The sequence below is a fragment of the Salvelinus fontinalis genome, chromosome 7 (genome assembly GCF_029448725.1).
Source record: "Salvelinus fontinalis isolate EN_2023a chromosome 7, ASM2944872v1, whole genome shotgun sequence".
Lineage (NCBI taxonomy): Eukaryota > Metazoa > Chordata > Actinopteri > Salmoniformes > Salmonidae > Salvelinus > Salvelinus fontinalis.
This window is the reverse complement of record NC_074671.1, coordinates 23,787,526-23,810,058: the sequence shown is the minus strand read 5'-3', so window position 1 is coordinate 23,810,058 and position 22,533 is coordinate 23,787,526. Positions and strand designations below refer to the sequence as shown.

The window sequence follows — 22,533 nt, the reverse complement described above, 5'->3', positions numbered from 1 at the left end:
CGGTGGGTTTGGTCCCAGACCTGCTGTTTTCAACTCTCTAGAGACCGCAGGAGCGGTAGAGACACTCTTAATGATCGGCTATGAAAAGCCAACTGACATTTACTCCTGAGGTGCTGACTTGCTACACCCTCGATAACTTGTGTGATTATTATTATTTGACCATGCTGGTCATTTATGAACATTTGAACATCTTGGCCATGTTCTGTTATAATCTCCACCCGGCACAGCCAGAAAAGGACTAGCCACCCCTCATAGCCTGGTTCCTCTCTAGTTTTCTTCCTAGGTTTTGGCCTTTCTAGGGAGTTTTTCCTAGCCACCGTGCTTCTACACCTGCATTGCTTGCTGTTTGGGGTTTTAGGCTGGGTTTCTGTACAGCACTTCGAGATATTAGCTCATGTACGAAGGGCTACATAAAATACATTTGATTTGGCAGTTTTGATGTGCTGTGAATTTTTCAATGGCTTTTCTCCAGTTCCTAAATCCTGCACTAATGAAGGCAGCATCTGTTCTTTAGCCAAAAGATGGCTGGCTTGAAAACCCTTGGCTACAGTGAAAACACAACACTCCTTTTATTGATGGATTATAATGTAGCCAGGGGAAATCGCGAAACCATCTCTCTTGAAACGTCAACACTCTGTTGGCAAGAGTTTGCGGTTCTATAAATTGTGGGTGTGGCTGATATGGTTTTGTGCCATCACTGAGGTAACTGGACAATGCTGTGCCACTGTCCCCTAAACTGGTGCTGCTGGCAACAAGGGTGACACCAGGTCCTGCCGTGGCTGTGATATTGTTCTCTGAAGTCTCTCTCCCTGGCTCTTTCCCTTTCACCACCCTCACTGACTCAGTCTGTCTCCTAGAAAAGAAATAAGGTGTTTGCCGTACTCCTAACTACCGGTACCCAAAACTACACAATTAATCACAACAGCAATACCATTGCCGTAAACAAATCTTAGTTTAGTCACCAGTTTAAGTTGAGAGTGGGGGTATCCATGGCATTTTCCAATTATGTCCCTATTTTACAAGTAAAAAAAATTGAGAACATTTCATAATGTTGCCAAACAAAGACTCAACAAACTTACGTGAGACTTCCTGTCTCTGCCAGTCTGTCCCTGCATATCTGTCCCCAGCTCTGCTGTCTGTGTGCCATCTGTTGCCTGCTCTGCCCAATGACATCATTGTGAAACATTTCCATTAGCATTTCACTACTTTCTTATGAACATTTTATCAACTAGTCTTTGAGATATTAGGCTACTAGAGTTCTTACTATGCGTTTTGGTGTACTGAAAAATACTCTTATGTCCGTCTTTTTACTTTTTTCTGTCATTTTTCTACCTGGCTGGCTGGCTGGCCGGTCTAGCTGCACACACACACATTTACACAACACATTCTGCAACCTTTTGTAATTTTAATAGTTTGTTCAATATTGGCTGGCTTCCAACAATAGCTGAATTTGTAAAGCTAGCGAGCACCAATTCCGTTTCTGTGGTGTTTGCTATAATCTTTACTACCTGGTTAAATAAAGGTGAAATAAAATAAAATAAAAAAAGTTCACTAGCGGCAATTTAGCTTTTGCAACGAGACCATTAAATATATTTAAGACAATGGTATAAGAGAGTGTAGTTCTGTTCAGTTTGGACTTCAGTTTATCGCTAACCTTATCACAGGGACTTTGAAGCACTCCAGCTGCATGCTGATCTTGGAATAAACTGACGATAGCAAAGATTCCATCTTTGACGACGCCACATTAATGGAATAGATACTAGCTAGCTTGATAGTTAATGTTTGCTTTAGTTAATGTTTGCTTTAGCCAGCTCTGCAAATTCAGCTAGTGTGTGAACCCTGCCAAAATTAAAATTAAAATAAAACATTGCTATGGCGCGATTGACTGGATTAACCTCACGTCAGTGGACGTCTCTCCTTACCTGAAGTCCAGGACACGGTGGAAATGTTGTCACATCTGCTCACTAATCAAGCACAAGTCTGTGAGCGGTTATCCTTTCTGTATATATACTGTATGTATATACAATATACAGTGCCTTCGGAAAGTATTCACACCCCTTGACTTATTCAACATTTTGTTGTGGTACAGCCTGAATTCAAAATTGATTCAATGTATGTTTTTTTCAACCATCTACACACAATACTCCATAATGATAAAGTTAAAACATGTTTTTAGAATGTTTTCAAATTTACTGAAAATGAAATACAGAAATATCTCATTTACATAAGTATTCACACCCCTGAGTCAATACATGTTAGAATCAACTTTTGGCAGTGATTACAGCTGTGAGTCTTTCTGGGTAAGGCTCTACGCGCTTTGCACACCTGGATTGTACAATACTTGCACTTCTTTTTAAAATTCTTCAAGCTCTTTCAAGTTGGTTGTTGATCATTGCTAGATAACCATTTTCTAGTCTTGCCATAGATTTGAAGTCAAAACTGTTTTTTACTCCTGAACTTATTTAAGCTTGCCATACCAAAGGGTTGAATACTTATTGACTCAAGACATTTCATTTTTTCATTTTTTATTCATTTGTAAAAGATTCTAAAAACATAGTTCTACTTTGACATGATGGGGTATTGAGTGTAGGCCAGTGACACACAATCTCAATTTAATCCAGTTTAAATTCAGACTGTAACACAACAAAATGTGGAAAAGGTCAAGGGGTATATATAAATATATTTAGCTACAGGCCTAGGTGAACTATTCACAGCCTAACCTATTTTCTGACCTTCCTGTCTGCCTGTAGCGGGTGTCAACATGGTTTGTGGAACTGTTCCTTGGAACCGTGTCCCGTAGACGGGGGTCTGTCCCCCTGGGGCCCTTGGAGCCCCTGCTCCCTGTCCTGTGGGGGCCTGGGCCTGAAAACCCGCAACCGAGCCTGCAGCCACCCGGCACCGGCATACGGGGGCAGAGCCTGCCTGGGGCCCTGGCAAGAGAGCACCTACTGCCAGGCTACGGACTGCCCAGGTACTGAACTGTACTCTCCAGGAATGTAATAGCATCAGGCACACAATATACTAAAATATGACGTTACCTATTATGTTTTGTAATCCTTTTGTAATCCTTTTGTAATCCTTTACAGTGATCATCGGCCCCACAGAAGAGCCCTCTCTACCAGGTAACACTCCACACACCACAGGGCTTCCTACCCTAGAGACCTCTGTCTGTCTCACTATTGAGCCTCCCCACTCTCTCTCTCTCTCTCTCTCTCTCTCTCTCTCTCTCTCTCTCGCTCTCTCTCTCTCTCTCTCTCTCTCTCTCTCTCTCTCTCTCTCTCTCTCTCTCTCTCTCTCTCTCTCTCTCTCTCTCTCACACACACTTCTTACTTCCCCACTGTAAATGTTCTATCTACAGTATGAACTATTGTGTTCTATGAACTTGTTAATTGTACAATAAAGACTTGTTGAGGCTCAAATGATCTCCCTCCCTCCCTGTAGATGAGGATGCAGGCTTCTCTCAGTGGTCGTCGTGGACCACCTGCTCTCGGTCGTGTAGCGATTCCCTGACCCCGGCCCTCAAGTCCCGTCAGAGGCGGTGTGTCAGACCCCCCTGCTCAGGGGACACCCGTCAGGAGAAGGCCTGCAACCTGCCCCAGTGTCCTGGTAAGGTCCCCTTTCTTCCCCAACCCAATATCCTAATGTCCAGCTACTGTTCCCTTAGCTCTAATGCAGTAGTCCTATGTGTATTTTCTGTCGGGTTGATTGTGTCCTTTTTCAGTACAGTAGGGAAGTGAAAAATACAAACATTTTAAGCATGGATCAGTGGAGGCTGCTGACGGGGAGGACAGCTCATAATAATGGCTGCAAGGGAGCGAGTGTAATGTCACGTATTTAATACCATTCCACTGATAGCACTCCAGTCTTTACCATGCGTCGGGACTGCCGCCCGTGGTGACTCCTTGCTGTCCGCAGTCCGCCTGGCCTTGCTGCTATTCCAGTTTCAGCTGTTCTGCCTGCAGTTATGGAACCGCCACCTGTTCCAGACCTGTTGTTTTTCAACTCTTAATGATCAGCTATGAAAAGCCAACTGAAAATTATTCATGATTATTATTTGACCATGCTTGTCACTTATGAACATTTTTGAACATCTTGGCATAGTTCTGTTATAATCTCCACCCGGCACAGCCAGAAGAGGACTGGCCACCCCTCATAGCCTGGTTCCTCTCTAGGTTTCTTCCTAGGTTTTGGCCTTTCTAGGGAGTTTTTCCTAGCCACCGTGCTTCTACACCTGCATTACTAGCTGTTTGGGGTTTTAGGCTGGGTTTCTGTACAGCACTTTGAGATATCAGCTGATGTACGAAGGGCTATATAAAATAAAATTGATTGATTGATTGATTGATGAGCCCGTTCTCCCCAATTAAGGTGCCACCAACCTCCTGTGGCATGGATGTATAATGTAAATCAGGCTGCAGGCTTCAGTGCTCCTTCTTCATCTCCTTCATGTCAGCAGTGTCCCTTATTTTGAAATACCACAGCCCTCACTATCATGTATGTCTGTCTTTTGCTGTGTGTGTTACCAGACGGCGGTGGGGTGTGTGTAGGGGACGACTGCGCCCAGAGGAACTGCACGTGGATGGAGTGGGGCGAGTGGGCGGCGTGCTCCCGCTCCTGCGGCGTGGGTCAGCAGCAGAGGTTACGCACCTTCCTGAGCCCCGGGGTCAACGGTTCCTGGTGTGATGACATACTGGGGGGTAACCTGGAGAATCGCTTCTGTAACATAAAGGCCTGTCGAGGTTGGTGCACTGACACTGTAATAGACAGCTACTGTGCATGCTGTTTGCGTTCGGAATTTTGTACTGTCCACTATAAATGCCATTCTAAACTAATTGAATCTGATAGGAATGTATGGAAATGAATCACTTCTTAATAGCCACTCATATATCTGAAAGCATTTGATAGCTAAGCATGGGGTGTAGGGCTGATTTTGTTCCCCAGAGTGGAGGCATAGTTAAAGGACTCTCTCTCTCTGTGTGTCAGTGGACGGAGGCTGGTCTCGCTGGAGCCCCTGGTCTCTCTGTGACAAGCGCTGTGGGGGCGGGCGCTCCATCCGAACCCGCTCTTGCTTCAGCCCCCCGCCCAAAAATGGCGGGCGCAAGTGTGAGGGAGAGAAGAACCAGGTGAAACCGTGCAACACCAAACCCTGTGGTAAGACCGATCTCTCTCTCTCTCTGCTCTATCTGCTCTCTCTGCTCTCTCTTTCTCTCTCTCTATCTGCTCTCTCTATCTGTCTATCTCTGCTCTCTCTGCTCTATCTGCTCTCTCTATCTCTCTCTTTCTCTGCTCTCTCTCCATCTCTCTCCCACTCTGCTCCATCTGATCTCTCTCTCTGCTCTCTCTCCATCTCTCTCTCTCTCTTTCTCTCTCTCTCTCTGCTCTATCTGCTCTCTCTGCTCTCTCTTTCTCTCTCTCTGCTCTATCTGCTCTATCTGCTCTCTCTATCTGTCTATCTCTGCTCTCTCTGCTCTATCTGCTCTCTCTATCTCTTTCTGTCTCTGCTCTCTCTCCATCTCTCTCCCGCTCTGCTCCATCTGATCTCTCTCTCTCTCCATCTCTCTCTCTGATCTATCTGCTCTCTCTATCTCTCTCTCTGCTCTCTCTCTCTTTGTATCGCTCTCTCACCTCAGTCACTGACAACAACAAAAATTATACCCCTTGGATAGAAAAAAAGATGGGTGGATGGAGAAGTGTTTTTAACCATACTTAACCATGCTGTACTATCATACATGTGTCCCAGATGAGAAGGGTTGCCCAGCGGGTCAGGAGGTTGTGCCCTGTGCCAACGAGTGTCCTCAGCGCTGCTCAGACCTCCAGCAGGGCATCCAGTGCCAGGGCAATACAGAGTGCCAGCCTGGGTGCCGCTGCCCAAAAGGCTAGTGACCGGTCACATTTTCACAGTCAACTATTCGTTTTGTCATGAATTGACATGAACTATTATACTGAGCTATATTAAGTACTGTACACAGATCAGATGTCTTCCATTGCATGTATAAATCTACTAATAACGCTATAAATATGTGTGTTGTTCCAGGTCAGCTGCAGCAGGACGGGGTGTGTGTGCAGGTATGGCAGTGTGACTGTGTGGACTCTTTGGGTCAGAGCTGGGCTGCAGGCAGCTGGCACCAGGTGGACTGCAACAATTGCAGCTGCGCAGACGGACTGCTTTCCTGCACCAATCAGAGCTGCCGAGTGGCCAGCTGCACATGGAGCTCCTGGTCCAATTGGGCGTCCTGCAGCACTTCCTGTGGGCGGGGCCAGAGAACCCGCTTCAGGTGAGAAAAGAAGGAAAGAGACCATTACACAAACACACACACACAAATACACAGGATGTCAGATATTGATATTGTATGTGTGTGTGTGTGTGTCCTATGAGATCGCTAATACCAGAGCGTGAAGGAGCGGTTTGCCAGTTTGAGGAGGTGCAGCACAAGTCATGTGACCCCGGGCCCTGCCCACCCCTCTGTGTCCATGACAACCAGGAGCTGACCGTGGGAGACACGTGGTTGCAGGGAGAATGTAAACAATGGTGAGGTCGTAGAACTAAAATATAGATGATAGTGATATGTGATTAGTGATATAGTGTTATAGTGGCATTAGTGGTACAGTATAGTGTTATAGTGGCATTAGTGGTACAGTAGATTTTTGTACTGACTTTGAATTGTAACATTTTCCATGTCTTTTCTCTCTCAGCACATGCACCCCAGAGGGAGACTATTGCCAAGATATTGACTGTCGAGGTGTGTTCATTATCTTCTTATACCTGCCTGCACATTTGATGAGTTTGATGTAATGCATTTGCGTCAATTTGTTCTTCTTTGATGGATTGCGAAATCTAATTTGATCATTCAAAAATATACATACAACCATATCACTGCAGAGAGAACGCCTCTCACTTATGATAAAAACAATGAATCGCGTTCCAAGTATTGTGATTGGCTGTGTATCCTGCCAATCACTCCTCTTCTGGTTGACAGTGGATGGTGGTTGGACGCCCTGGTCGCTGTGGTCGGACTGTCCGGTGACGTGTGGGCGGGGCACTCAAATTCGGAGCCGGGCCTGTATCAACCCTCCTCCCCGTAACAACGGGACAGACTGCAGCGGACCAGAGAGAGACGCCCAAGGCTGTCACACACCTCCCTGCCTCGGTAACACAGACTACTGTTGATCAATTACAAACCCAACCCAATTTCTCTCCCATCCCTCTGTCCCTCTTCTTGTTTTCAACTGTTGTTATGAACCACACGTCTCCTGTTTCCAGATGACCTTTGCCCTTGGTCACCATGGTCCAGCTGCTCCCGCAGCTGCGGCGCGGGGGTGGTGTGGCGACGCAGGGTGTGTGTGTGTGAAGGCGAGGGGGAGGGCGCCTGCCCCCCTGAGGTAGAGGCGGAGAGGAACAGAGAGGAGACCCAGCTGTGCTATAAGAGACCCTGTCCAGGTAGCATGACTTCAATAATATTTCTGTCTGTATTCATGTCTGCTCTTAGACACCAAGCACATTCTATAATAGCATAGTAGAATGGACTGGATACTGCTGTATACTCTGTTCTGTCTGTCCAGACATTATCTGAAGCCTGTTAGTAGTTATTATTGTTATTATAATTAAACCAAAAAATTGATTTACTTCATCTGACCAGGAAAGACTGGTATCCAGGCTCTGCCACACAGTAAACAATTAGGACACAAACCCAAAGAGTCAATCGCAGCCTCTCTTGGCTAAACAATACTTTTCCAGTAAGGATATACTTTTCTCCATCTTTGACTTCTTCCCCGTGTGTTTGTCCAGAATGCCCCATGTCAGAGTGGACCGAGTGGTCCGCCTGCCACTGTGTGTCCCAGAGGCAGCAGCGTCACCGCGCACCGCTCTCACCAGCCACCAAGGGACAGCACTGTTCCCGTCTGGACACCCAGAGCAGAACCTGCACACTAGACCACTGTCATGGTGAGGCCACATAGTAATGCTATCAGTGGGTTTTCTCTGTCAAATCAAATGTTATTGGTCACATACACATGGTTAGCAGATGTTAATGCAAGTGTAGTGAAATTCTTGTGCTTCTAGTTCCGACAGTGCAGTAATATCTAACAAGTAATCTAACAATTCTCCAACAACTACCTAATACACACAAATCTAAGTGGCATAGGCAAGGGGAAAAAGATGGTATAAGGTACAGTATATACATATGAGATGAGTAATGTAAGATATGTTAACATTATTAAAGTGGCATTGTTTAAAGTGTTTAGTGATCAATTTATTAACGTGGAGTCTATATGTGGGCAGCAGACTCTCTGAGATTACTGTTTAGCAGTCTGATGGCCTTGAGATAGAAGCTGTTTTTCAGTCTTTCGGTCCCAGCTTTGATGCACCTGTACTGACCTCGCCTTCTAGATGATAGCGGGGTGAACAGGCAGTGGCTCGGGTGGTTTTTGTCCTTGATGATCTTTTTGGCCTTCCTGTGACATTGAATGCTGTAGGTGTCTTGGAGGTAGGTAGTTTGCTTCCGGTAATGCGTTGTGCAGACCACACCACCCTCTGGAGAGCTTTGCAGTTGAAGGCGGTGCAGTTGCCGTACCAGGCGGTGATACAGCCCAACAGGATGCTCTTGATTGTGCATCTGTAAAAGTTTGTCAGGGTTTTAGGTGATGAGACGAATTTCTTCAGCCTCCTGAGGTTTAAGAAGCGCTGTTGCGCCTTCTCCACCACGCTGTCTGTGTGGGTGGACCATTTCAGATTGTCTGTGATGTGTATGCCAGGGAACTTAAAACTTTCCACATTCTCCACTACTGTACCTTTGATGTGGATAGGGGGGTGCTCCCTCTGCTGTTTCTTGAAGTCCCCGATCATCTCCTTTGTTGTGTTGACATTGAGTGAGAGGTTGTTTTCCTGACACCACACTCCAAGTGCCTCACCTCCTCCCTGTAGGCTCTCATCGTTGTTGGAAATCAAGCCCACTACTGTTGTCTCGTCTGCCAGGCAGTCATGGATGAACAGGGAGTACAGGAGGGGGCTGAGCACGCACCCTTGTGGGGCCCCAGTGTTGAGGATCAGCGAAGTGGAGATGTTGTTTCCACCCTTCACCATCTGGGGGCGGCCCATCAGAAAGTCCAGGACCCAATTGCACAGGGTGGGGTTGAGACCCAGGGCCTCCAGCTTAATGATGATCTTGGAGGGTACTATGGTGTTACATGCTGAGCTGTAGTCATTGAACAGCATTCCTACATAGGTATTCCTCTTGTCCAGATGGGATAGGGCAGTGTGCAGTGTGATGGCGATTGCATTGTCTGTGGACCTGTTGGGGCGGTATGCAAACTGAAGTGGGTCTAGGGTGGCAGGTGATCCTTGATTAGTCTCTCAAAGCACTTCATGATGACAGAAGTGAGTGCTACGGGGCGGTAGTCATTTAGTTCAGTTATCTTTGCCTTCTTGGGTACAGGAACAATGGTGGCCATCTTGAAGCATGTGGGGACAACAGTCTGGGATAGGGAGAGATTGAATATATCCGTAAACACACCAGCTAGCTGGTCTGCGCCTACTCTGAGGACGCGCATGCTCTGTGTGTGTGTGTGTGTGTGTGTGTGTGTGTGTGTGTGTGTGTGTGTGTGTGTGTGTGTGTGTGTGTGTGTGTGTGTGTGTGTGTGTGTGTGTGTGTGTGTGTGTGTGACATGAGATCCTCTCTCTTCCAGACTCTTGTGAGAAACCGTTCCAGTACTCTGAGTGTGGCTTCCCCTGTGAGAAGCAGTGTGCACTGCAGAGGCAGAAGGCGCTGTGTGCGGGGATACAGGAGTGTACCCCTGGCTGCTACTGCCCTCAGGGCTTGCTGCAGCAGAATGGGACCTGTGTGCCCCCAGAGCAGTGTGGCTGTGTACACCTCCAACATCAGGCCTCGGGGAGACCTGTCTCTGTGATTGTGCCACAGGGGAACATGGTCACTATAGACTGCAGCACCTGGTAAGTGACTTAACTTTTTTAACAAGTGAAGGAGAATCTATACAAAGTTTCAATATGGTACCCATAGTATCAGAATAGACACAGATAATAAAACAAAGGCCAAGAGAGAGGAACACTAAGATAGGCCATTAAATAGATGTGTTTTTAAAGCTACATTTGCCCCCTGGGGCCACCATAGATAGACCCATGCACAGAATAATAAGATATAGTCTATATATAGTTAAATAGTCTGCATAGTACAATTCAATGGTTTTAGAGGTAAATGTAATATGACTATCTGTGTATTGTCTTATTCCCTCCCAGCCTCTGTCATAATGGGACGTTGCAGTGTGACATGCGAGAGTGTGAAGGTAAGACATACTGTTGTTCAGGGATCATCAACTAGATTTAGCAGCGGGGTGATTTTTTCCTGGGTGGACGGTCATGGTACTGGAAAATAATTACAAATCATTTGTAGACTACAAATTGACCACAAGAAGCCCAAACAGATATAACATTTGACTAAAATATAACAATTTTGACCCTTACTTATATTTGTATACAGTCACGTCTCTCTATTATGCTTCGGAACCAATTTCCAAAATTAAAATCACTTAAATCATTTACATTTTTAGCTCAAAAAACTTGGGGGGTCAATTAAAACCGCTTACTGGCCAAATTTGGGTCGTGTGCCGCCATTTGGGGAACCCTGCTGCAGTACATTCATTTCCTGGGTTTAGAGATAGTACTTTTTATGGATCTTAGAACAGTTTGAGTTTGACATAAGTTGACTTTAGACCTACACTAAGCTTCATCCCTCTCCTACATCTCTCTACCTTACTCTTCCCCTCCTACCCTCTCTATTTGTGTACCCCTCTAAACCTCCCCCATCTTTCCTACCCTCCCTCCCTCCCTCCTTCAGTCATTCTCAGTGAGTGGTCAGAGTGGACCCCCTGCTCTCCGTGTGTGCCCGCCTCCTCCCTGCAGTCCTCCTTCTCTCCCCAGGGTGGCGCTGCAGCCCTGGTGTCTGTCCAGCGGCGCTACCGAGCTTGTCTGGACCTGGACTCAGGCCAGCCAGTCTCAGGGGAGGAAGAGGGGGCACAGTGTACCGGGGAGCTGGAGGAGGAGAGGCTCTGCCCAGACCCCAATGCATGCAGAGGTGGGTGGTACTGTACACTAAGCATATGCTACACTCAGTCAGTACTAAACAACTGGCATGACTCTTGACGCTCTGCAGTATGATGATGATGACGATGAAGACAATGATGCTGATTACAATGTTCATGCTGATGTCATTTCCTGCCCAGACCTGTGCCAGTGGAGTGTGTGGAGTGTGTGGAGTGTGTGTCAGGAGCCGTGCAGTGGTGGGGTCAGACAGCGCCACAGACAGCCCCAGGCCTCCCCTCCAGGACCCCAGTGTCAAAAACAGCAGACCCAGACCAAAAGCTGCAACACTGGCCTCTGTCCAGGTACCCTTTAACCCATTACTGGACATTTTAACTGGTTAACAATGTTCCTATACTGTATGTGCCTAAAACTTCTTATAATGTGGTCTCCAAGGAGACAGCATTGATTGACTCCTTTCTTGTGTGATCTAGGCGAGCGCTGTGAGGACAGGGGGCGGGTCTACCAGGCGTCTTGTGCCAATCAGTGTCCCCGGAGCTGCACTGACCTCTGGGAGCATGTGCAGTGTCTGCAGGGATTCTGTCACCCAGGTACTGGACCTATGACCTCATGTCACTGTGTCCCTTATATCAGTGTGACATACTGGCATACTTTGTGACTTTCAGTGTGCTACCCTAACAAGAAGAGGATATCCATCTGAACCTTTTGTCCCCCCCTCTTTCTTTCTCCCTTTTTATTTTCCCGGTTTCTCTCTCTCTCTCTCTCTCTCTCTCTCTCTCTCTCTCTCTCTCTCTCTCTCTCTCTCTCTCTCTCTCTCTCCTCTCTCTCTCTCTCTCTCTCTCTCTCTCTCTCTCTCTCCTCTCTCTCTCTCTCTCTCTCTCTCTCTCTCTCTCTCTCTCTCTCTCTCTCTCTCTCTCTCTCTCTCTCTCTCTCTCTCTCTCTCTCTCTCTCTCTCTCTCTCTCTCTCTCTCTCTCTCTCTCTCTCTCTCTCTCCCAGGGTGTCGGTGCGCAGAAGGCTGGCTGCTGCAGGACGGGGGCTGTGTTGAGGTGTCGGAGTGTCGCTGTGGGGTTCCCATGGGCAACGGCACCCTGGAGATCAGCCCTGCTGAGAACGTCAGACTGGACTGCAACACCTGGTGAGAAACCTGGTTAGGAACCTGGAGGATCTGGACTGCAACACCTGGTTAGGAACCTGTAGGAGCCTCATATCCACACGGCCTCAAAATTATCAACACCAGAAATGTCATTATTATAAGCCAAATCTTTTAACTTGTGTGTAACTTTTTTTGTACATATCTCCCACTGATATCAAAGGAAGTTGTATGTGTGAGTTACACATGCGGATCTCAAGTTTGAATTCGGCCATCTATCATTACTATCACATACAAGTTATTGCATCAAATTACTATATGAGTAAGGTTTAGTGCTAGATTTCACCACAGTCATAATCAGAAGAGGATTATCTGACATGACTGATGAAGAACTGTAGGTAAAGTGACCTGTTGCATCTTGCATGGCCTATTTCGTGGAGGCATCCTCACAGAGGTAACACCTATTGTTTTAGTCTACCGTAATAGTGGGGAGACAGGTAGCCTAGTGGTTAGTGCGATGGACTAGTAACCGAAAGGTTGCAAGATCAAATTGCCGAGCTGACTAGGTAAAAATATGTCGTTCAGCTCCTGAACAAGGCAGGTAACCCACTGTTTCTAGGCAGTTGTTGAAAATAAGAATTTATTCTTAACTGACTTAACTAGTAAAATAAAAAAATAGTCTACTGACGCACAGGTGCATCAATCTAAATATCCCCATCAAAATCCGTCATTTTAAGCTAGAGATATCTAGTTTTTTTTGCATGGGCTGCGTCTCAATCCACCGCATCTGTGGTGGAAAGTGGCAGAGCTACGTCGTGTTTGTCAGACTAAGAGACATCCTGACAATTGTTCTTCTCACGAAAACGGCTCTAGCGTCCGAATGGTTTGGCCTAATATGACCACTCTGTGGAAAGATGAGACTCTCACAAACACACATCTGTTCTCTGTTTTGCTTTACGACCCCCACAAGGGTCACGGGACTCATCTGAAGGTAACCCGGTACCAGTTCAAAAAATATATGGAAGTATGGAGGTAGTTTTGTGCCAACAAAACAAAAGAGGTTAAATCTGTGTCCAAAAGACTGAAATATTTCCTGAGCTTTCTTATATCTCATTTATAGACACTTCAAAATCAAATAGCTAAATGATCCATGGTGTGAACATTTTAAAACAGTTCCATATGTTAGCTTAGTAGAACCCCTCCCCCCAAAAGGCTTAGACTTTTAGAGGTTAATTAACAATCTATCCCTCTCTACTCTGTCCCTGTGTGCTCCAGTGTGTGTGAGAATGGCACCCTGGTGTGCACCGACCTGCTGTGTCCCATCTACGGCCCCTGGGGACAGTGGAGCGCCTGCTCAGAGTCCTGTGGGACGGGACAGAGGATGAGGATACGTCCCTGCAATGACACAGAAGGAGGGCCACCCTGTGCTGAGACGGTCCACACTGAAACATGTGTGCTGCCCCCTTGTCCAGGTCAGTGACATACAACACATGATACCAAATAATATGGTTGGTCCCACACAGATGACATCAACATTTAAACAAGTTGGAGTTTATCTGTTTGTTAGTTGAAGGATCATTCTCTCTCTCTCTCTCTCTCTCTCTCTCTCTCTCTCTCTCTCTCTCTCTCTCTCTCTCTCTCTCTCTCTCTCTCTCTCTCTCTCTCTCTCTCTCTCTCTCTCTCTCTCTCTCTCTTTCTCTCACTTTCCCTTGCTCTCTCCCTCTTTTCCAGCTGGGTGTGTGTTGAGTGAGTGGTCATCTTGGAGTGAGTGCAGCGTCTCGTGTGGTGGAGGGGTGTCAGTGCGTATCAAGACCGTCTTACAGGAGCCCCAGCCTGGGGGACAGGAGTGTCCTACTCCCTTTGAACAACACACTGCCTGTCAAACCAACAGCTGTCTACCAGGTAACACACACGACACCAGGTAACACACACGACACCAGGTTACACACACGACACCAGGTAACACACATGACACCAGGTGAAAACACACGACACCAGGTAACACACATGACACCAGGTAAAACACACGGCACCAGGTAACACACACGACACCAGGTAAAACACACGGCACCTGGTAACACACACGACACCAGGTAACACACACGACACCAGGTAACACACACGACACCAGGTAAAACACACGGCACCAGGTAACACACACGACACCAGGTAAAACACACGGCACCTGGTAACACACACGACACCAGGTAACACACACGACACCAGGTAACACACATGACACCAGGTAACACACACGACACCAGGTAAAACACACGGCACCTGGTAACACACACGGCACCAGGTAACACACACGACACCAGGTAAAACACACGGCACCAGGTAACACAAAAACTTGAAGTTGAGCATGCTTTTATTTTAGAAAGTAGAGACATATATCATCATACATACTTGGTACGCTTAATAACTTACTATTGACATATTGAAACACACTTGTACTGAAGCGTACTGGTCCTATGTATTGACATGAAACTTGTCTCCCTGTGCAGAGTGTCCATCCAGCCAGGTGTTCAGCCAGTGTGCTGGCTCCTGCCCCTACAGCTGTGAGGACCTCTGGCCAGAGAACCAGTGTGTATCTGGACCCTGCATCCCTGGATGCACCTGTCCCCCAGGCATGGTCAGTACGCTCAGGCATGGTCAGACGGTGACAGTCTGCTTATTACTGAGTAACGCACATTTCCATACAATGAGAAAAGATGTTATGTAGTTACCAGGTCAAAAGATGACTGTAATGGACACTAATCTAATCTAACCACCACTCGTCATCTATGCGTCATCTGATCGTCTTCCTTGAGCAGGTGCTGTACAACGGATCATGTGTCCCTCATGATGCGTGTCCCTGTTCTCCGCACTCCCTCCCGGGGACCCTGAACATGACCCTGGATGACCCCGAAGGAGAGGTGGCCTCTGGGACGGTCTTACAACACCAGTGCAATACATGGTAATCAACACCTCCATCAGTAGACATTTTTACACAGTTACTTACTCAAGCTTGTAGTATATCTTCAAAATGGTTGTAAAGATATGCAATCCAATTCCATGATTGGTAGATTTGATTGGGGATATGTAGCTAGCCTATTACATGTGTTAAGAAGTCATAGCGGTTGATTGACAGATATACAGTTGAAGTCGAAGGTTTACATACACCTTAGTCAATTACAGTTAAACTCAGTTTTTCACAATTCCTGACATTTAAGCCCAGTAAAAATTCCCTGTCTTAAGTCAGTTAGCCACTTTATTTTAAGAATGTGAAATGTCAGAATAATAGTAGAGAGATTGATTTATTTCAGCTTTTATTTCTTTCATCACATTCCCAGTGGAGCAGAAGTGTACATACACTCAATTAGTATTTGGTAGCATTGCCTTTAAATTGTTTAACTTGGATCAAACGTTTCGGGTAGCCTTCCACAAGCTTCCCACCATAAGTTTCCTCCTGACAGAGCTGGTGGAACTGAGTCAGGTTTGTAGGCCTCCTTGCACACACACGCTTTTTCAGATCTGCCCATAAATTTTCTATAGAATTGAGGTCAGGGCTTTGTGATGGCCACTCCAATACCGTGACTTTGTCCTTAAGCCATTTTGCCACAACTTTGGAAGTATGCTTGGGGTCATTGTCCATTTGGAAGACCCATTTGCGACCAAGCTTTAACTTCCTGACTGATGTCTTGAGATGTTGCTTCAATATATCCACATAATTTTCCTTTCCTCATGATGCCATCTATTTTGAGAAGTGCACCAGTCCCTCCTGCAGCAAAGCACCCCCACAACATGATGCTGCCACCCCGGTGCTTCACGATTGGGATGGTGTTCTTCGGCTTGCAAGCCTCCCCCTTTTTCCTCCGAACATAATGATGGTCATTATGGCCAAACAGTTCTGTTCTTGTTTCATCAGACCAGAGGACATTTCTCAAAAAAGTACGATATTTGTCCCCATGTGCAGCTGCAAACCGTAGTCTGGCTTTTTTATTGCGGTTTTGGAGCAGTGGCTTCTTCCTTGCTGAGCGGCCTATCAGGTTATGTTGATATAGGACTCGTTTTACTGTGAATATAGATACTTGTGTACCTGTTTCCTCCAGCATCTTCACAAGGTCCTTTGCTGTTGTTCTTGGATTGAGTTGCACTTTTCGCACCAAAGTACGTTCATTTCTAGGAGACAGAACGCGTCTCCTTCCTGAGCGGTATGACGGCTGCGTGGTCCCATGGTGTTTATGCTTGCGTACTATTGTTTGTACAGATGAACGTGGTACCTTCAGGCATTTGGAAATGGCTCCCAAGGATGAACCAGACTTGTGGAGGTCTACAATTTTTTTTTCTGAGCTCTTGGCTGATTTCTTTTGATTTTCCCATGATGTCAAGCAAAGAGTCACTGAGTTTGAAGGTAGGCCTTGAAATACATCCACAGGTACACCTCCAATTGACTCAAATGTTGTCAATTAGCCTAATAGAAGCTTCTAAAGCCATTACATAATTTTCTGGAATTTTCCAAGCTATTTAATGGCACAGACAACTTAGTGTATGTAAACTTTTGACCCACTGGAATTGTGATACAGTGAATTATAAATGAAATAATTTTTGGGGAAAACAATTGTTGGAAAAATTACTTGTGTCATGCACAAGGTAGATGTCTCAACCGACTTGCCAAACTATAGTTTGTTGACAAGACATTTGTGGAGTGGTTGAAAAACGATTTTTAATGACTCCAACCTTAGTGTATGTAAACTTCCGATATCAACTGTACAGTACCTAGACCTGAAATACTGTACAGTATTACATATCTTGTAACGGCAGTCTAGCTCTTCCTCCTCCTCGGACGAGGAGAGGCGAGAAGGATCGTAGGACCAATGTGCAGCGTGGTAAGTTTCCATGATTTAATATACACGAAAACAAGACACTATACAAAATAACAAACAAACTAACTGTCACAGTCCCGTGTGGCACAAACACTGACACAGGAAACAACCACCCACAAAATCCCAACACAAAACAAGCCACCTATATATGATTCTCAATCAGGGACAACGATTGACAGCTGCCTCTGATTGAGAACCATATTAGGCTGAACACAGAAACAGACAAACTAGACACACAACATAGAATGCCCACCCAGCTCACGTCCTGACCAACACTAAAACAAGCAAAACACATAAGCACTATGGTCAGGACGTGACACATCTTTGGAATGTAACTGATCGTCTCGGCACCCAAAACCAGATCTTGCGTGCGTGCTGGCCAGCTACATTTATGTACAGTATTTATTTCTGTCACATGAGACTATGTAATGGAGAGACTGTCAGATTCAGACGTGAGGTAAGTCATTTCATCTTTCAGCCCAGGGTTTTGATACACAGCTAATAGACTGAGGGACTGAGAGGCATGATTGTTTGATTAACTGCCTCTTTGAGTTTCTCATCTTTGGATCCTAATGTGTCAGGTATTTATCAATCCTTTTCTCCCTCTCTTCCTAAGTGTTTGTCAAGGAGGAGTATTCAATTGTACCGAGGACCCATGCAATGGTGAGTATAGCTCTTCGACCATGTTTTAGTAGCTGTGTACAGTGTTGACCTGATACAGAAGCCAGTGCGTGTAGGAAACTAGAAATCTGCTCTGCCAGCAAGTGCCAGCATGTGGCATATGATAACACTGTAGTTTCCCACTGTAACAAAACTATCAAATTAAATGATATGTCCTTTACTAGACTATCAACTACCGACCATCACCAAAGGATTTCAGTGCCCGAATCCCTCTGTGAAATGACCCTCTTTTATAATGGACAGTATGCGTCAGACCAAACATATCTCTCCCTCCTCTTGCTTTCTTTCTCTCACACTTTCTCTTCCTCTATGCCTCTCTCCGCCTCCATCACTCCTTCACATCCTTCTCTTCTTCCATGCATGTCTCCAGTGGACTGTGAGTGGGGTAGTTGGTCAGAGTGGAGTCAGTGCTCAGTGAGCTGTGGTTCTGGCCAGCGGAGCTCCAGACGGACCGTCTTCCAGCCTCAGCAATACGAGGGGGCAGAGTGTGAGGGCCCGGCCCAGCGTACGGCACTATGCAGGGCCCCTGATTGTGGTGAGTGTCTGAGGCCTAGTATGTAGGCCCTAAGTGAGGGACTGGGGCTGCATTTCATTCTAGGGCAGTGTGTTCCATCCCAGTCCTCTGGGACCCCTATTCGTTGCACATAAAGGTAACTGCCAAAATAAAGGAAACCCCAACATAAAGTGTCTTAATAGGGGGTTGAGCCACCACGAGCCGCCAGAACAGCTTCAGTGAGCCATGGCATAGATTCTTCAAGTTTCTGGAACTCTCCCATAAGTGTTCAATTGGGTTGAGATCTAGTGACTGAGACACACACAAACACACACCCTTTAAACCCCCTATTCTCCTCTCAGACACCTCTTTCAAAGTCACTGAGATCTCTTCTGCTAGCCATTGTAGCCAGAATAATGGGCAACTGGGCATTTTTATACATGACCCTAAGCATGACGGGATGTTCATTTATTAACTCAGGAACGACACCTGTGTGGAAGCCCCTGCTTTCAGTATACTGTACATTGTATCCCTCATTTACTGAAGTGTTTTCTTTATTTTGGCAGTTACATGTATTTGTTCTAATGCAGCACAAACACCACTTGATGTTAAGTTGATTTGTTGAATCAGGTGAGTTGGAGCTATAATTAAACATTGTCAAGTCTCACTACTTCCCCCTGCCCCTCCCCCTGTAGCCTGTCCTGATGGAGAGAGATGGAGGAAGAGTGTATCGGAGGCTCTGTCTGTGTGTGAGAGGAGCTGTGCAGAGATCTACCTGACCTCGCCACTCAACTGCAGCGCCACCGAGGGGTGTGTGTGTAAGGAGGGGCTCTACCGAAACGCAGAGGGCCTGTGTGTGATCCCCGCACTCTGCCAGTGTGAGGACCAGGGGATGCTGAGAGAGGTACACACACAGACAAACAAACAAACTACTATGTTTATGTACACTTACATACACCCACAAAGTTACATCAACGAGTACAATTATATGCCCCTATGCACATAAACAGACACACACACCAGACACACACACACACCAGAAACACAAACACACACCAGACAGGCTCACACACACCAGACACACACAACTTAAGGGCCCAACATAAACTCCTATCCTTCCTGCACTGCAGATTGTACCTCATTGCCTTTCCTCCATTGGACTCTCACTCCCATCCTTCCATTCCATGTCTGTTTACCTGTACTCCATTCAATGCCTTTGTGTGTTCATACATAAAGGAGGGCTAGTAACGATGATGGATTGTGTGTGTGTGTGTGTGTGTGTGTGTGTGTGTGTGTGTGTGTGTGTGTGTGTGTGTGTGTGTGTGTGTGTGTGTGTGTGTGTGTGTGTGTGTGTGTGTGTGTGTGTGTGTGTGTGTGTGTGTGTGTGTGTGTGTGTGCGTGCGTGCGTGTGTGTTCACACACAAGGGAGGGAGGAGTAACGATGATGGACATGCCCCCTGGGCCACATTAAAGTACAGTGGCCCACTATCAATAACGCAGGGAACTGTTGAAATCTATTATAGTGCTACAGAAATTAACTGCACCACCTCTTTAAAGACGCATAATAGGAATATTTAATGAAAATATATTATAGGAAGGATTAATCATGTGATGACAGGGGGTCGGTTTCTCCTCTTTCTCTTTAGTTGTCGTGAATAATGTCCATGAAGATCTTGTAGAACTCTAGAAGTGTCTTCTCTTGTCCTCATAGTCCCATAAACTCTCTGGCACCCTATTCCCTATGTAGTGCAGTACCCCATATGGCTCTGGTATAAAGTAGTGCACTATATAAAGAATAGGGTGCCATTTGTAATGGATAATAGACCTCAGGTTTCTCTGCTACAGTACAGTAGGCCTGGGTTATAATCAGCCACCTCAATCATTAGTGGCAATAGCACTGTAATAGCCACTGAAAATGCAATATATTTATTGTCGGTGTGTGTGTGCTTGTGTGTGCGTGCATGCATGCTTTTATGTGTGTGTGTGTGTGTGCGTGTGTGTGTGTCTCACAGGCTAGCTCTGAATGGGAGGCGGGCTGCTTGGTGTGCCGCTGTGTGAACGGGCAGAAGCGGTGCCAATCAGGATGCCCACTGCTGCAGTGTGAAGAGGTGAGAGATAAGAAACAGCACTTTCACGGACATCTCAGTTATTCTTACAGCTGGAGAAATTCCCAGAAAACACCAAAAGGTTTGGGGGGTTGTGTGAGTTACAGCCCAGCGCTAAATCGATATGAAAGTAGTGAAACAAAGTAGTCAGTATTTTTCCCTTTCTCAGTTGACTGTTCTCACGCCCTTTAAATAACTGGGTTCTTCCTCACCTCCAGATTAAGAGGCTATCGCTAGTTGGTTATCAATAGATACCTCTCCTTTAAATAACTGGTTTCACCCTCCATTTTGCCCCCTCACTTTTTTAAAGTAGCTACAAAAATAACACTTACCTCCCCTTTGTTTTCATATTTTTGTTGGAGTTTTTCTTATTATTTTTGTGCAAGACAAAACATAACATGCCACCTGGTGGCAGACAAGGCACATAACATCCATGAACAACAAATTCAAACAATAAAAGACGAAATAATACAAACAAACAATTCACAAAAGCACAAAGGGCAATAATAGTGATATAGTTAGTTTGCCTCCTTTACGACACCGGCAAAGTTGTGATGTGAACTTGGGCAAGGAAAATTAAACAAAATGGGTACATCTATCGGACCTGTATCTACCCTTTACAAGAAAACTCCACCCAAAAGCTATCTTTTGGTATTGGTTTCATTGATGCTGCAGAACGCATTTATTTTTATTTAACCTTTATTTAACCAGGTAGGCAAATTGAGAACACGTTCTCATTTACAATTGCGAATTAGTAAGCTAAGATAGTGACAAGTCTTTTCTCCTTTTCCTACCCTCTTGTCTGCCCTTGACCTGATCCTCCCTCTCCTCTCCTCCCATCCCCATTCGTCCACTCCTTTCCTCCCATCCATTCTCTTCTCTTCTCCTCCCCTCTCCTCTCATCCATTCTCCCCTCTCCTCTCCTCGTCTCCTTTCCTCTTATATCAGGGGGAAGTGAAAGTGGAGGAACCAGGCAGCTGCTGCCCAGTTTGCAGGAAGGAGTTCCCTGGTAAGAGTTCAACATAAACAATGCGTAGTCTTTCTCTTCCTGTATTTCTAAAAATATTTTGTGTGAAACAAAGTGCTTTAGGTCCTAAATTGTCCACAAGGCATGAACAATAAGACAGCATTTATCTCTTTCAATGTTGTATAATGGCACAGTTGGTGAGGGGGCATTGAAAGTCAATGTGCCTTTGGAGCTCTCTCTCTCGCTCTCTCTCTAGAGCTCGCTCTCTCATTCATTAACTCAACACAAAACCCTCTTTTATTTTCTCAACTCCCCATGCTGCCCCCATCATTATCCTCTTCCTCCGCCGCTCCTCTTAATCTCCCTCTCTCCCTTTATCTCTCTGCCCTGTCCTATTTCCTCCTCTCATCTTACCAGGGGAGCCCGTGGTGGAGTGTCGCCGTTACACGGAGGTCAGGAACATCACTAAGGGAGACTGTCGTCTTGACAACGTGGAAGTCAGCTACTGTAGAGGGCGCTGTTTGTCCAAAATTGACGTCATTTTGGAGGTTTGCTGATGTTGCTGGCTTTCACCCACTCTTGTGCACTGGGCTGGGATGCAGTGTTGCAGACAGAAATGTAATATGTAGAGTGGACCTGATTCCCTATCCTGTAAAACAGAGAAAGCCATGTCTATTCTATACAATACATTTCTTCGGGAATTTTCTGTAATGTTGCAATAGGCCCCATTTGTGTGTTTTTTTCACCAGTTGAGGTATCCGTTCATCCAGAACAGAGAGATCCTAGACCAATCACCCCAGTGATTTTTGTTTTCCTCTTAAACTCCCGTGGTAGAAAAATAATCTAATGGCATCACTGTGAAAATGTGAGCAAGTAAAAACAAACATGATCTCAGCTAAATGTTTTACTACCTTCTGTTACCATGGTAACTAAAATAGCTGGTGATTGGTGTCAGTTTCAGACTCGAACTCACACCTCTCTCACGCTTCCTTTCTCTACCTCTCCGTCCCTCCCTTTCTCCTCCTTCTTCCGTCCTTCCCTCTCTCAGGAGCCTTACCTCCAGTCGCTGTGTGACTGCTGCAGCTACCGGTTGGACCCTGAGAGCCCCGTGCGCTTCCTTAGCCTCCTGTGTGACAGTGGGGAGAGTGAGCCCGTCGTCCTGCCTGTCATACACAGCTGCGAGTGCACCAGCTGCCAAGGTGGGTAGAGTACACTCTGACGCAAACATTGACCCCTGCTTATCGCCTCATCAGTAGCCTCTTTAAACCTCCCCCACACCGA

General features: G+C 46.0%; 1 protein-coding gene across 1 annotated transcript in view; it reads left to right on the top strand.

Annotated features, from left to right (window-relative positions):
- sspo (SCO-spondin) overlaps positions 1-22,533 on the top strand; it is a 78,601-nt gene that overhangs the window by 53,351 nt on the left and 2,717 nt on the right. Inside the window, exons 82-110 of the mRNA XM_055928779.1 lie at positions 2,751-2,971; positions 3,087-3,122; positions 3,442-3,606; positions 4,524-4,736; positions 4,981-5,148; positions 5,738-5,872; positions 6,032-6,272; positions 6,374-6,526; positions 6,691-6,737; positions 6,975-7,145; positions 7,259-7,435; positions 7,784-7,939; positions 9,679-9,943; positions 10,247-10,293; positions 10,845-11,081; positions 11,230-11,391; positions 11,521-11,637; positions 12,045-12,183; positions 13,414-13,610; positions 13,870-14,040; positions 14,646-14,773; positions 14,955-15,097; positions 17,623-17,669; positions 18,058-18,222; positions 18,876-19,084; positions 20,193-20,288; positions 21,234-21,294; positions 21,670-21,800; positions 22,301-22,451. Coding sequence (XP_055784754.1) covers positions 2,751-2,971; positions 3,087-3,122; positions 3,442-3,606; positions 4,524-4,736; positions 4,981-5,148; positions 5,738-5,872; positions 6,032-6,272; positions 6,374-6,526; positions 6,691-6,737; positions 6,975-7,145; positions 7,259-7,435; positions 7,784-7,939; positions 9,679-9,943; positions 10,247-10,293; positions 10,845-11,081; positions 11,230-11,391; positions 11,521-11,637; positions 12,045-12,183; positions 13,414-13,610; positions 13,870-14,040; positions 14,646-14,773; positions 14,955-15,097; positions 17,623-17,669; positions 18,058-18,222; positions 18,876-19,084; positions 20,193-20,288; positions 21,234-21,294; positions 21,670-21,800; positions 22,301-22,451 — 4,349 coding nt within the window. The remainder of the gene's footprint in view (positions 1-2,750; positions 2,972-3,086; positions 3,123-3,441; positions 3,607-4,523; positions 4,737-4,980; positions 5,149-5,737; positions 5,873-6,031; positions 6,273-6,373; positions 6,527-6,690; positions 6,738-6,974; positions 7,146-7,258; positions 7,436-7,783; positions 7,940-9,678; positions 9,944-10,246; positions 10,294-10,844; positions 11,082-11,229; positions 11,392-11,520; positions 11,638-12,044; positions 12,184-13,413; positions 13,611-13,869; positions 14,041-14,645; positions 14,774-14,954; positions 15,098-17,622; positions 17,670-18,057; positions 18,223-18,875; positions 19,085-20,192; positions 20,289-21,233; positions 21,295-21,669; positions 21,801-22,300; positions 22,452-22,533) is intronic.